Genomic DNA, 13,503 nt, shown 5'->3' on the forward strand with positions numbered 1-13,503 from the left:
GCTTAAAAAAAAAAAGAAAAAAAAACGCGTAAATTTTATAAATATAAATAACGCGTTTTTCTTAGTCAGCAGATACAATGGTCCGGAAATAAAATTCTTTTCTTGGAAAAAACCTTTAAAGGTTATTTTGAGATTTATTTTATTTTTTATTTTTTTTTGGCCAAAATTATCAAGATTTTATCCAAATTTTTAATCAATTGGCGATTAACTTGAAACTTCACTGCTTACAAGAACATTTATAGAAAGCCAATTAGTTATTCAATCATTTAATTTTCTTCTTTCGTCATAAGTTTTTTGTTTTTTTTTTTGAAATCTGTAATTTACAAAATTATAGATGAAAATCACCTATAGTGGAGAATTTACTCAAATATATAAAAAAAAAAACACTAAACTATTTTAAAAAAAATAGTAGTTTGGTGTTTTATTAAATAAAAACCATAACCATAATATCCATTTTAATAAGTTATATATAAATAATTTTAAATTTAAAATTAGATTTAAAATTAAAATTTTTCCTTCAATTTCTTTCTTTTTTTTCTCAATTACTTATTTTTTTTCTTTGTTTTTTTTCTTTTCTCTCTCTTCAAAAACTTAATTCTGTAACAATTAATGTCTTGCTTCAAGACCTTCTTCAATCAGTCCCCCTCTAATTTCCACCACGATGTGAGCTTCCAGCTCCAACTCGGTTCGTCCTCACTCCTACACCACGACCCGAATTGCTGCTATTACTACCACCTCCATTTCCAGGTCCAGTTCGTGAAGATGATGTTGTAGTCCCATTACTTCCAGGATTCCCAAGCGATCCCATAAAACTCGGCCGTGATCTTCGCATTCCTCCATTCCCATTTGTAGAGTTGGAAGAAAGAGACGAAGATGAAGAAAAATTGCCATTAATGTCATTTACAGAAGGCCCCATATCTCGGCCTTCTCTTATAACTCCACCATTGTTATTACCGTTATGCCCGTACATGCTTGTACGCCGATCGCGTGTGTTTGAAGATGACTGTTGCTGATGGTACTGAGACCCTTGCTGCGCTGATCCCCGTACGTCATCGCGGAAAACATTACCATTGGACACACTATTGTTACGTCGAATCGGTTTTTTGCGCATAACCTGAGAGCCCGCATTGTTGCTGCTCCCTGTTCCGTTATTTGCATTTGATTTGGTAGATCCGTGATGCTGTGGTTGCTGTTGGTGTTCATTGGCCCCACGCGGCGGAGATACTGAAATTGCTCTAGCAGGTGACCGTGGTGGAGAAAGTGAAGACATTACTGGTGATCGAGGAGACGACCGAGCACCCACAGTAGTAACATCGTTGCCACGTTTCAGGGCATTGGTTAGCTTCTTAATAGCACCATTACTATTGACCTTGATTTTATTAGTGTTGTTCTGGCCATTAGAAAGGTTTGTAAACTTGGCGCCTGTTGATCCATTCATCATCATTTTGCTAATAGTGGTAGACTTTGTAAGGCCTTTTGGCGGTTGCGTTGACCAAAGCCGTTGTTTGAGAGTATTCAGATCCTTATGCAGTTGTAGCAGCCGCTTCAAGTCACGCGCATTGACTTCAGACTTTCTGAGAGTGCTTACACTATTAACGCTGGGAATGTAGCCTTGCTTTTCCAATTGCCTGTAAAGACCTTCATATTGAGCATATAGCCGCCGGAATCGTGCCGCCATAGAAAACAAGCCGTCATCAGCGCTTTTAGAAACCTCCACAGAATGTATTGCAGGTTGTTGCTTCGTCCGCGCGGGAACACTGCCGGCTCCCAGCGCTTGTCGTTTGCGCGGGTACTCATCATTTTCATTATTAGTATTAGTGATGTTATCAGGAGTATCAGGGGTATCGGTGGAGTTGTTAGCATTAATTTCGTAAGATGTGGGGATTAGTTGTTTGGTTGTTATAGAGGTAGAGGTAGATGTTGCTATGGCTGTGGCTGTGGCTGCTGCTGCTGCTGCCGCCGCAGCAGCAGCAGCTTCTTGAGCTGCTCGGCGCTTGCGCGAACCAGATGTAATAGCCGATGAAGATGTGTTGGTAGCCGGGCGTGCTGAAACAGAGTCATCACTGTCTGTATTTACAGGAGATATGCTCTTATTTCGCTGGGCCTTTGAGTTAGCTAGTGGCGTGGTAGATGCAGAAGGCGCACTAGTGGTACCGACTGCTAATAGTGCTGGCGAAGATACAGGGGTTGAGACTACTGACGATGACAACACACCCTTTCGGTGGAGGTGGGATGGTGATGGGGGGCGCAAGTTGTTACTATTATTATTGCTACTACCACCACCGCTACCATTATTCAAATCTAAAGGACTACCCGATGCACTTGGGGGGGATGTCGAGTCAAGATGTGAGGATGAGGATGAAGAGAAGGTCCGTGCAGCAGTCCGTTTAGTCGTATTTTTGACTGTCTTTTGCAACATTGATGGCGACACACCAGAGATTCCAAGCCCAGTGGTGCTATGAACAGCTGTTGTGCCATTGATACCGGCTTTGAGGTGCTTATTGCGCGCAGCTGCGGCTGCAGCGCGCTCCTCTTTTTGGGCCGCCATTTCTGCCTCAACGCGTTCAATTTCTGCTTGCTCAGCAGCTTTGCGCTCGGCAGCATTGGCAGCATCCTCAGCCCTGTATTTAGCTTCAAGTGCCGCGTCTGCAGCAGCCTTTTCAGCGTGTCTAATTTTAGGGTCAATGAGTTTTTGTCGACATGGATGATCGGCAGGAAGTCCTAGTCGATCGTATGCCGCTGTGGTATTACGAATGACCTGTTCCCGTTGTGCTGGAGTGTAGTGCTTCCATTCCCAAACACGCAGGTCCTTGCATGTTGAGTCTTGTAATGAATAAATGTCGGTGGAAGTTGCTGTTGGCGAAGATCCGTCATCTATAGCAGCAGAAGCAGCTGAATCATTATGTGCGTATTGTTTCAAAAGATTTTCCAGCTCGGGCTGGGAAATTTTGGTTTTTTGTATTAAGGTTTCAAAGGATAAGGGACCCAAAGCAAGCAGGTGAATAAGTCTGTTGGGCGGGGAGGAGATGCTTTTCGATATTAGCGGCTTGGAGATTTCCAGACGTTTTGGTTTTGTATTGCGTAAAACAGAGGAAGTCGGTGATGCAGAAGAAGCGCGTGATGGTGACGCAGAGATGTTGAGCAGCGGAGTCCGAGCTCCGCTGTTGATTAATGTAGATGATAATGATGATGATGACGACGATGTGCTTGAAGCATTAATGGGATTAGTCAAGTTACTTGCAGATGTGGAGGTGGTATTAAATGATGATGATGATGATAATGATGACGATGCTGATGAGGCGGAAGGATTTGTGGCAGATGAGGCTCCAAAGGAAGATGATACCGGAACCGACAGCGCACCGGAAGCAGCAGCTGCTGCGTTATTGACAGCCACCATACGGGCATTGCCAGAAATTGGAATGAGGGTCGTGCGGTTGGCCTCTATTTCCTTACGAATTTGTTCAGTTTGCGACTTGATGGCCAATGTTGCGGCCGTGTCGACCCCGCGGACCATAAGCCGGTTGGTGATTTTGCCAACATTTGTATACTCGATTGGGGATGCTGAGGGGTCGTTGATTTCAGAGGTCGAGCTCGAGGTCTTGTAGAGGTTGATTGCTGTCGGCTGAGTGAGAATATCAATGTTATAAATAGATGAGTCAATATCCAGGCTCTATACGGAAAAGAAAATGTCATGATCATGATTGTTAGTTATATTTTTTTTTAAAAAAAAAAAGAGTAATGATATATCTTCATACCAATGATTCTGGATCTTTAACGTTTAACGTGACACTCTTGTTACCTTCGCGAAGCGCTTGGAAGAACTCTAGAGGGAGTTTGACGTAGAGAGCAAACGGTTGTTGAGGGCCCAATGTCGGCGGCGGCCGTGGCCCGAGAATGGCGGACTTTGGCAGGACAAGAATAGGGTCAGGAGAAGGAACAACAATTTCAGAGTGTGTAGACATGGCGCAAAAGCTAATGGCCGTGAAGACGGGAAGAAGAAAAGAATAGTAGCACGAGAAGGTTTTTAGTACTTATATGATTATCGAAATATTTTGAATAATAGTTGATGGAGGGGAAGAAAAAAAAAAAGAAAAAAGGGTAAATTGGATTTGGCAGAAAATGGCAGGCCAAAAAGAGCCCAAAAGAAGAATCAAACTTGATTAAGCACGCAGGAATTTAGAAGTTTTGGGAGGGGTCAATATATATGTGTTGTATGGAGTTATAAGGAAAAGGAGGAAGAAAGAAGAAGGTTTTTTATGAACAAGACTTTAATGGATTTTTTTTTTTTTAGAATTACTGTTATTATTATTAAAAAATTAAAATATTAAAAAATAAAAATATATTATGGGAGGGTTTTGCAGTGGGCCTGATGGGAAATGTTTAAATGTTATTATAATTATTATTATTTATTCATTTATATACTAAATGTTCAATGCAAGTACTAAATGGTTTACTTCCCGCCTTTCCAAAACCTCCACACACAGGAGAGTTTTTTTTTTTTGATGGGGCAGACACATATATTCTCAAACTTTAGTATAATTCAGTACGATACTCATTACCACCACCACTCAACACCATCCACTTTAGACCAAAACGACAAATCACCACCACTACCACCACTAATAAAAAACCCCCCGTACTATTATCATCAACCATCTCATTCAACATCAATTCCTATCCACACTCATAAAAAAAAAAAGCATTGATCTGGAGACTCATCACAGATCTTGTATATATATAACTTTTTCTCCCAGCATGGACCCCGCCGCCGCTACCGCCGCTGCTGCCGTAACAGCTGCAGAACAAGAACAGGCCACGCTGTCCGCCCAGGTCACTTCCCTCTCAACGCGCCTTATCGAGGCCATTGACCGGCAAGCTGACCTCGAGGATCAGATCCAGGTTTTGCGCAAAGAATTAGATGCTTCGCGTAGAATTAATATGGCTCATGAAGATCAGGTCCGTCAAGGACTCTTGGTACCACAGAAAGAATATATTGAACAGGTCCGTCTGCGCAACGTTGCTGATAAGGAATCTGAACGTCTCAAAGGTGAAATTGAAGAGCTCACAAGCAGTCTCTTTGATGAAGCAAATAAAATGGTCGCTTCTGCAAACCGTGAAACCTCTGTCTGGGGCCGGAAAAATCAACAGCTTCTCCAGCAACTCAAAGAACGCGACGTTCTTCTTGAAAACCTTCAAGAACAACTTTCAGCTCTCAAATCAGTCTTGGAAGACGTATCCGATGAACGCGATAGGCTCCTTAAACTCAATATCGTTAAAACAAACTTCCCTAACCAAAGTCTTGAGACTTTCCATGATGCCGTCGACGACAGTGCTACTTCTGCCACTCTCGACCCTAGTGTCTCCAATGAAGGTGTGCCTGCCGATCAACCAGGCTCCGCCATTGCTACTGCCAATTCTACGTCTACAACCGCCAATATTTTAGGGAGCTCACACATTGCATCATCTACCCCTCATGAAGTCCCTGAGGAGCTATATCATGGCTCTCTCAACAGCTTATGGCGACCTGTCGCTCGTAGTGACCTCCAAAACTTTCAAGACTTTTTTCTCATGGCACCTTCCCCTGCATCTCATACAGCCAGTGGCTCCTCAACTTATCACAACTCGGCAGATACAAGCATACTCTCTGGCAGATCTTCTCCTGCCACCTCAGATACTGCCACCCCTACCATTAGCCATTCAGAAACTTACTCATCTCTCAATATCTCCTCCATCACCTCTAGATTCCACAGTCTCACATCCAGTAACAGCGATAACTCATCTTCTGGTTTATCAAACTCGGCTTCTAACCCTAACGGCAATAGCTCATCTTCCTCAATTTCTTCTCTCAAGGATTACAGATTTTTTAAGCGTTCAATTAATGAAGATATCGAGCCTACTCTTCGTCTCGAATCTGCTCCTGGTTTGAATTGGCTTTCAAGGCGTAACATTATGGGCAGCATTTACGATGGAAGCATCAAAATCGAACCAATCGCAGTTATAAATGAAGGTTACAAACTCGTATTTAGCAGCGAGCCTTATGGACCGCCTGTGGGCCCCTCTCCTCTACCCACTGAAGCACCAGTCTCGCGAGTGGATTCTGAAGATTCTGACGACAATACTGCCTTTCATACTCCTATCCCCACAAACTCATCTCAACAATCTCTCCCACAAATGGTACAGCAACCTTATACCCCACCACAACAGCAAGAAACTAAATATGTCCCATTCTCCATCTGCGTCGGCTCTACCGGCGGCCAAAAAGTATTTGCTAGTCTGTCGTCTTCCCCTCCTAGCCAACCCCCACCAGTCGCTACTTTGGCCCCCTGCGCATTTTGCGGAGAAAAGCGGTCTTCATCTCTTCTTTATGCTAGACTTCATAACTTACGGTCTGAAAAGGACAAGGCTCCAAGTAGCTCTTCCAAAGAAGGCTCAAAGGACAGTGGCAGTGACTCAGTCTCAACTCACCTCGCACACATGTCTATGTTCTCAGCACTCTCCACGCCAAATATCTCGGCCCGTGAGCGCGAAAAATCAAGACTGGCATCGCTTGGCATTTCATACAAAGACGAAGATAAGAATTATTCAAACGGTGGACACAGTCATTCAAGTAGCACAGATACCACCAGCGATTCCAGAAGTGTTGATAATGACCCACGCGAACACTACGTCCCCTTGACTACCAGTCTTTCTGGCTCATCAACTCTTGCTAGTAACGGCATAACTCCAACATCAAGTGGGTATCCTCTATGCTACCACTGCTTGAATCGCGTGCGTTCTGTATGTGATTATGTGTCTTTCCTGCGAACACTGCGGATGGGCGTGTGGCGCACCGACGATGAAACCAGCCGGTCCAAGGCTTGGGAAGAGTGTTTGCGGCTCAAGGAGCGCATGTTTTGGGCCCGCCAGGGAGCCTCTTTTTTAAAGCTTGATTCGGGAAATGAATCAGTTCCTGTCAAGTTTACTGGGTCTGCGCGTCAGCAACACCAACATCAGCTGGATCAGGAAACAAGGAGGAAAATGCTTATAAATTTGCAAAAGGGTGGTGACTTTACTCGTAGGTCCAGTCTTTCCACTCCACCAAGTGTCAAAGATTTGAAGAACCCGGTTGAGCTCAAGGAGACAGTGCAAGAAGAGACCAAGGAAAGGGAGACAGAGACAGATAGTGCGACTCAAGAAAAGACCCTAAAGGAAGAGGGTGATGATGCGGCGGTGACAACAACCGATACTTCTAAACAGGAAGAGATTAAGGGGGAGGCGTTGGAAAATGAAGACGGTTCGGATGTTGAAGTCACTAAAGTTGCTGAAGCTGCATCAGATGGTTCCAAGGCATAACTTTTTTTTTTAGATTTTTATTTAAATGGATTAATTGAGAAAAATATATATAAAAAAAATTAACGTCAAGAGGATGATTTCTTAAATGGGAAAAAAATTACACTATGTAGGCCACATTAAGTCTCCAGTTAATGGTGCAAATAAGACCAACATCTTATGATGGCCAGAGCTTATACAATGTTAAAGAGTCGTTTTGAGATGCAAAACGCTCACCATAATATGCATATGGAAACAGGATGCAATAATATATATACATATATATATCTTTTTATGAAGGCGTTATTTTTGATTAATTGATTGATATAGAAAAGACCAATATTGTCAGGTTGGTCCATATATTGTTCCAAGTTAATTGAGAATATAGGTAATCATCAAGTGATGACTTTTAAGTTTGTAAATTTTTTAAGCAATTCTGGGTGGCTCAGAATTGTACCATCAAAAAAGGGCATTAGAGTGCAAGATAGTCTATATATCAAATGGTTTAAACTCATAGATAAGCTTTTTAACGTATATGTTAACGAATTTGACAGATGTAGTAGATAAAGTTTTTTTTCTTTTCAGGCACTGACAAAAAAGAACTTGACTTTGTGTAAAAAAACTACTTTTGATTCATTTTTGTTTTTAAAAAAAATTAATAAACTGATATTTTTGTTTTATGTTTAAATATTTAAATATACTTCATCTTAAACCTCAAAGCTTTCTCGAGCTTGAGTCTTTTTACCTTGCTGTTTTTCCTCCTCCTCATCCACAGGCTTCAAAAACAAGTATCCGCAAATGACACTAAACACAATGCTAAACATGCCCACCCGGTTCAAGTTAGCAAACGTCCCACGCATTGACACATCAATCGCTTCCCCAGTCACAATCTTGATTTGCGAATAGTATTGTGCCAAATTCACAATTTCTGGCAAGGCGCTTGCCCGCGCAGCAATAACCAAACTCTCAACAACGTGAGCTGCGGCTTCTGCACTCGGCGCAGCTGTTCCGTACCCCAACACCAACGTCACACCCATTACCCCAGGGACCACAAGCCCAATGACAATGAGCACTGTATAAATGGTTGCACCTACAATGTACAAATGTGAGAGATTATGTGGATTTAACATGTGGGCAGGAAATGAGGTCCTTGAAGATAGCATGCCGGTGCCAACCACAACATGTTTACGCACAAAAAGTGGAGTGAGAACAAACACAAATGAATTGACGAAAAACATTGATGCTGTAAAGGCAGTGTAAAGCGATACATAGACTCGGTTTGTTTTTAAGGTTGTATCTAGGCGCGCACCAGCAGCGTATACAAATTCAACAAGAGCTGTTGCAGCAGCCAAATCGTCAGCATTTTGGTTTGAAGATCCGCGCACCGCTGTTGCAAAATCATCAAGAAGTGGTTCCAAAATGGAAATTTTCCCTGAATCTTGGTTGAGCACAAATGAATGACACTCAAGAGTAGAGTAGTCGAGAGGGATTGCCATGGATGTGTTTGCAAGAAGCGAGGGATAAGCCATGTACTTAGACAAAAGGGCTTGATTTTGGGTAAGCCATGAGGTATTGTAATCGGCAGTGCAAAATCTGTTGTAGTAGAATACTAGAACCTCGCGGCGAGGCAAAATGTCTTGGAACTTTTCAATTGCTCCTGGGGTACGATCCAAAGCCAGGTTTTGCTCTTCTTCTTCTTCTTCTTCATCACCATCATCGCCATCATTGTCATTGTCGTCCTCATTTTGATTTTGATTATTTTTGTTTACTGCTCTCTTATCCATCAAAACCTCAAGTTCTGGAAACTGGACTTGGAATAAGTACTCTTCAGATAAAATTTTCCCGTCGCCCGCACCTGCAACCAATGCACTTAATGGTTGCTTCATACTGTAAGCATAAAGGACTACCAAAAATCCTACAAAAAAAGCAGTGCACCAAAAAAACTGGATGATGCGGGCAAATATAAAGCCATTAGACTTCTTAGGTGTGTTGATGGATTCATCTTTAATGTTCTTAGAAACTGTCATTGTATTGATAGATATATTGTAAATTTTTAAAACTGTTTTTATAATTTAAAAGAATATATATCTTGAATTTAAAAGGTTGTTCACTCTTTTTATACTTGATCAAAAATAATAAAAAAAAATCAATTTTAAGTCCATGATTTTAGCATTTTTGTGCTACTTAAGGGCATGATTTACGTCTGTGATTCCGCAAAATAATATCTATAAACCTTTTTTCTTTAACAAATTCACTCTCAAATAACATCAAAAGGATTAGAATGGGTGTTTGTAAATCTTTATGTCACCGGTTTTTTTTTTTTTTTGAACAACTGTAAACATTTGAATTTCATGCTGTCTTTTTCAAAAATTGTCAACCATTTTGTTTATATTTATGTTAATGATCCACTATAGCGCTTTAATTCAATGCATAAATGGAGAATGAAAAAGAAAAAAGTTCACTGTACTTAAAAGTATTTTAATGCTGTATGAACAAAATCATGAAATGTTTATTTTTTTAAAAAAAAGAAAATGCATTGATTTAGAAAATGCATGAAAAGAGAGGCATAAAAACCAGAAAAAAGTTGAATCTTTTATATACTCTATTTCATTTTTAATGTTTTTTTTTCACTTTCCAATAAACATTTAAAATTTTCTAAAATCAGCCACACTCAACTCACCACACTAATTTAATTCTTTGCTTTAATCACTAGTAATGACTTGTATATGTTTATAAACCAGAAAAAAACTTCAATGCTAAAAAAATTGTTTATAAAATATATCGACACCAGCAGGATTCGAACCTGCGAGGGAAATCCCAAAAGATGGCCTTGAACTTAGTGTATTCAAGTCTTTCGCCTTAACCGCTCGGCCATAGTGCCTAATGACTCATGACTCAATAAGTGTTAGAATCTTTTTAAATTTCGTAAAATTGAATTTCACAATTTCTAAAAGTTTGGTCAAATTAAAATTGCATTGGTTTAAATTTTATATTTTTTTACTACCTTTTAATAAAAATAAACAAATAATGGCAATTTGAAATTTTTTTTATAGTTTATTTCTAAGAATATACTGTAATGCAGCAGTGTTTCAATTTTTCATAATTTTTTTTTCCATTATACACAAGTTTATTTCATTTTTTATTAATACTTCAATTTTTAAAAAACCTTTTTCTACATAAACTCTCTTCTCCCTTTTAATAAGAGTCCTTGCCATTGACAACCACATCCTTAATCTTAAGAATCATTCTCGTCAGTTGAGTAGCCAGTAGCACCTGCTGTCTCTTGCCAATCAGTGGATCAATAACAAAGTTCTCCTTCATGTCGTTGTTGCCTGAACCCAAGGCATCCACACCCAGCCGCGAGTTCTTTTCAAGGACTTGTCTGGACTTGAGTTGAGAGAGAACTTCGATGGAATTCAGACCTGAGTTCTCAGCAAGAGCCATAGGCACTGTGTCGAGAGCAGCAGAAAAGGCGCGGAAAGCGTACTGGTCAATGCCAGTTCTCTTGTCAGCCTCTTCGGCAACAGCAATAGACGCAGAAATTTCGGCTGCACCACCACCGTAGACGACACGGTTGTCTCTGACAAGGTTGCGGACAACGCACAGCGAGTCGTGGACAGCACGCTTGGCCTCTTCGACAATCATCTGGTTACTACCGCGAATAAAGATGGTAACGACGCTAGGGTTTGCGCAGTCCTCAATAACAAGCATGCGGTCGCGGGTTGTGCCAAAGGTGAGTTCGCGAACTGAGCCAGCATGGCCAAGCTTTTCAGGGGCCAAGTCCTCGAATCTGGGGACAATGCGACCCTTGGTGGCGATGGCAATCTGTTCAATGTCTGGGCCACCGACCCATCTGACGGCGGGAAGCTTGTTTTGCAGAAGCAGATGGTTTGCTTCGTCATCAAAGCCCCATTGGCAAATGACGAGGTTGGCACCTGAGTTTTTAACGTAGTTGATCATCTCAATAAACTTTTCCTGTTCGTAGTTTTGAAGCTTCTTGAACTCCTCAACGTTGGTAATATCGAGTTTGTGCTTAGTCTTAGGTTTGGGGGGTTCAAAGGGAGAAGTCAAGATGGCAATTTTAACATCATTGATTTGTGTTGGCATTTGGGGGTGAGACATGTCCTTGTCGAGAACCACACCATGGACAAGCTTGGTATCTTGGAGGGAGCCGCCGCTCTTGCCGAGGACCTTAATGAGTTCAAAGTCAACGTCCTTGCGATCAAAGTCAGCTACAGAAAGAACTGCATCAACAGCAAGCTGAGCAAACTGGTCGTGAGATTTGGAGACGATTTTACTACCGAGAGATGTTTTGGCAGCTTTGAGGATAGTGGACTTATCATCACGGGAAACGGGGACTTGGTCAGCAATGGACTCAAGGTGAGAAACGACAAGCTTGGCGGCCTCGTCATAACCGTTGGCAATCTTGATGGGGTGGATGCCCTTGTCGAGGAGCTCAGAGGCCTGCTCAAGGAGCGCACCGGCCAGGACAACGACGCCGGTAGTGCCATCGCCAATCTCGTCGTCTTGAGACTTTGAAAGCTCGACAAGCAGCTTGGCAATTTGATTTTCAATTTGCATCTGACTGAGAATGGTAGCGCCATCATTAGTGATAGTGATATCGCCATCAGGAGAGATGAGAATCTTGTCGAGACCTCTTGGGCCGAGAGATGTTCGCACAATATCAGCGACTGTTCTAGCAGCCAAAATGTGATTCTGGAGAATATGTTAGTTGATGAATGGGTTTAAAGTTAGATCGAATGATCGTACCTTGATGGCTTCAATTCCATGAGCTCTAAAAAATGGTTAGTTAAGTTTTTTGTAATTTTTTTTTTGTTTCCATAAACATACCTCTTCTTTTGACCTTGACTGTAGAGTTGCACAAGTTGAGTGGTTAGTATATATGATATAATATATCAATGATAGGATTGTTATATGGCATACTCTCTGACAATGATGAAAGGTCTTCCCATTTCGTCCTGAGCCACAATGGCGTTGGACAGATCGGGCATGGGCATCTGCTGTGGCTGGGCCATGATGAAGTCTGTGTGTGATGATTTGGGAGGTAGTGGTGATGATGACGGTGGTGGCGGATTTGTTTTTCTAGGACGAGATCAAAAGGAGGCAAAAAAAAAATTAATTTTTGGTGGTTTTGGAAAGGTTTGGGATTTTAAAAACAGGGTAACTATGATAGCTTAGTCATATTTGAAAAATTTGTGACGTTTTTACAGTAAAAAAAAATTATTTTATAGAGTTTTTTGTTTTTGATTTCAATCAAATAGATTGACAAGCTCTTGTTCAATTCAAATCACCAACTGATACTCAAACTTTTATAAAAAAATAAAAAAAAAAATGGCAGCTGTTGGAAGTTTGATTTTCTGCGTTACCTGCGGCAACTTGCTGGACACAGCCGTTGGAAAAACTTCGCTCGATTGCAGTCAGTGCCACGCTTCTTACGACGCGAAACCGTTTGCCAATCTGTCTGTCGTTACCACATCAGCCGAAGACGCGTTCCCATCGACATTGAAGCTCCAGCGGTCTGTTGTCAAGACTCATCTGAGTAAGGAGCATTTGGAGGATGGTGCTATTGTGAGTATATTTGTTTATTACCATAGTTTATAACTATTTACTAACTCGAGCTCAGATCAAAGAGAAATGTCCGCAGTGCGGCAACGAAGAGATGCAATACCATACTCTGCAACTGCGCAGTGCCGACGAAGGTGTGAGTATTTTTTATTTTTTATTTTTTATTTTTTATTTTTTTTTTTTTTTTTGAAATTAATCTGATTGAGATTTACCTAACATTGTATATATATAGGCCACTGTTTTCTATACATGCACAAAGTGCAAGTATCGGTTCAGAACAAACAACTAAAGAGTTTGTATTCTGTTCTTTCTTTTTTGTTTCTTACGACTTGATGACGATGATTATTACATGCTTTTGCTTCTCCTTTTTTTTATTATAGAATTATTGGGAAATATACATTTATTATATAAATATAAATGAAAATGATAGACTTTATTGATCCTAATTGAAATAAAATCATTTCTTACCAATGAGCGGCTATTTTTTTTGTTCCTCAATAGTTCCAAAAAAAAGAAGAGCTTGAACAATAAAATGGGCACTTTTTTTTTGTAGTAACTTTTTTGGAGATTTTGCCGCCAGTCATTTGAAAGCCTTTAATGGAAAGTCTA

At 40.9% G+C, this 13,503-nt stretch overlaps 5 protein-coding genes across 5 annotated transcripts; 2 read left to right on the plus strand and 3 right to left on the minus strand.

Annotated features, from left to right (window-relative positions):
- Positions 1-646: 646 nt before the first annotated feature.
- Positions 647-3,962, minus strand: SAPINGB_P002138 (uncharacterized protein; the record flags this gene model as incomplete). Its single annotated transcript, XM_031996858.1, has 2 exons — positions 647-3,670; positions 3,756-3,962. The coding sequence occupies 2 exons, from the start codon at positions 3,960-3,962 to the stop codon at positions 647-649; spliced, it is 3,231 nt and encodes a 1,076-aa protein (XP_031852749.1).
- Positions 3,963-4,755: 793 nt separating this feature from the next.
- Positions 4,756-7,332, plus strand: SAPINGB_P002139 (uncharacterized protein; the record flags this gene model as incomplete). The annotated part of the gene is made up of 1 exon (XM_031996859.1): positions 4,756-7,332. The coding sequence occupies one exon, from the start codon at positions 4,756-4,758 to the stop codon at positions 7,330-7,332; it is 2,577 nt and encodes an 858-aa protein (XP_031852750.1).
- Positions 7,333-8,015: 683 nt separating this feature from the next.
- SAPINGB_P002140 (uncharacterized protein) lies at positions 8,016-9,335 on the minus strand (the record flags this gene model as incomplete). The annotated part of the gene is made up of 1 exon (XM_031996860.1): positions 8,016-9,335. One exon carries the CDS (start codon positions 9,333-9,335, stop codon positions 8,016-8,018), a length of 1,320 nt encoding a protein of 439 aa, XP_031852751.1.
- Positions 9,336-10,503: 1,168 nt separating this feature from the next.
- SAPINGB_P002141 (uncharacterized protein) lies at positions 10,504-12,344 on the minus strand (the record flags this gene model as incomplete). The annotated part of the gene is made up of 4 exons (XM_031996861.1): positions 10,504-12,024; positions 12,079-12,103; positions 12,160-12,177; positions 12,253-12,344. The coding sequence occupies 4 exons, from the start codon at positions 12,342-12,344 to the stop codon at positions 10,504-10,506; spliced, it is 1,656 nt and encodes a 551-aa protein (XP_031852752.1).
- Positions 12,345-12,660: 316 nt separating this feature from the next.
- On the plus strand, positions 12,661-13,183 carry SAPINGB_P002142 (uncharacterized protein; the record flags this gene model as incomplete). The annotated part of the gene is made up of 3 exons (XM_031996862.1): positions 12,661-12,897; positions 12,953-13,030; positions 13,127-13,183. The coding sequence occupies 3 exons, from the start codon at positions 12,661-12,663 to the stop codon at positions 13,181-13,183; spliced, it is 372 nt and encodes a 123-aa protein (XP_031852753.1).
- Positions 13,184-13,503: the final 320 nt, after the last annotated feature.

This window comes from Magnusiomyces paraingens (assembly GCF_902498895.1).
Source record: "Magnusiomyces paraingens strain CBS 517.90 genome assembly, contig: contig2, whole genome shotgun sequence".
Lineage (NCBI taxonomy): Eukaryota > Fungi > Ascomycota > Dipodascomycetes > Dipodascales > Dipodascaceae > Magnusiomyces > Magnusiomyces paraingens.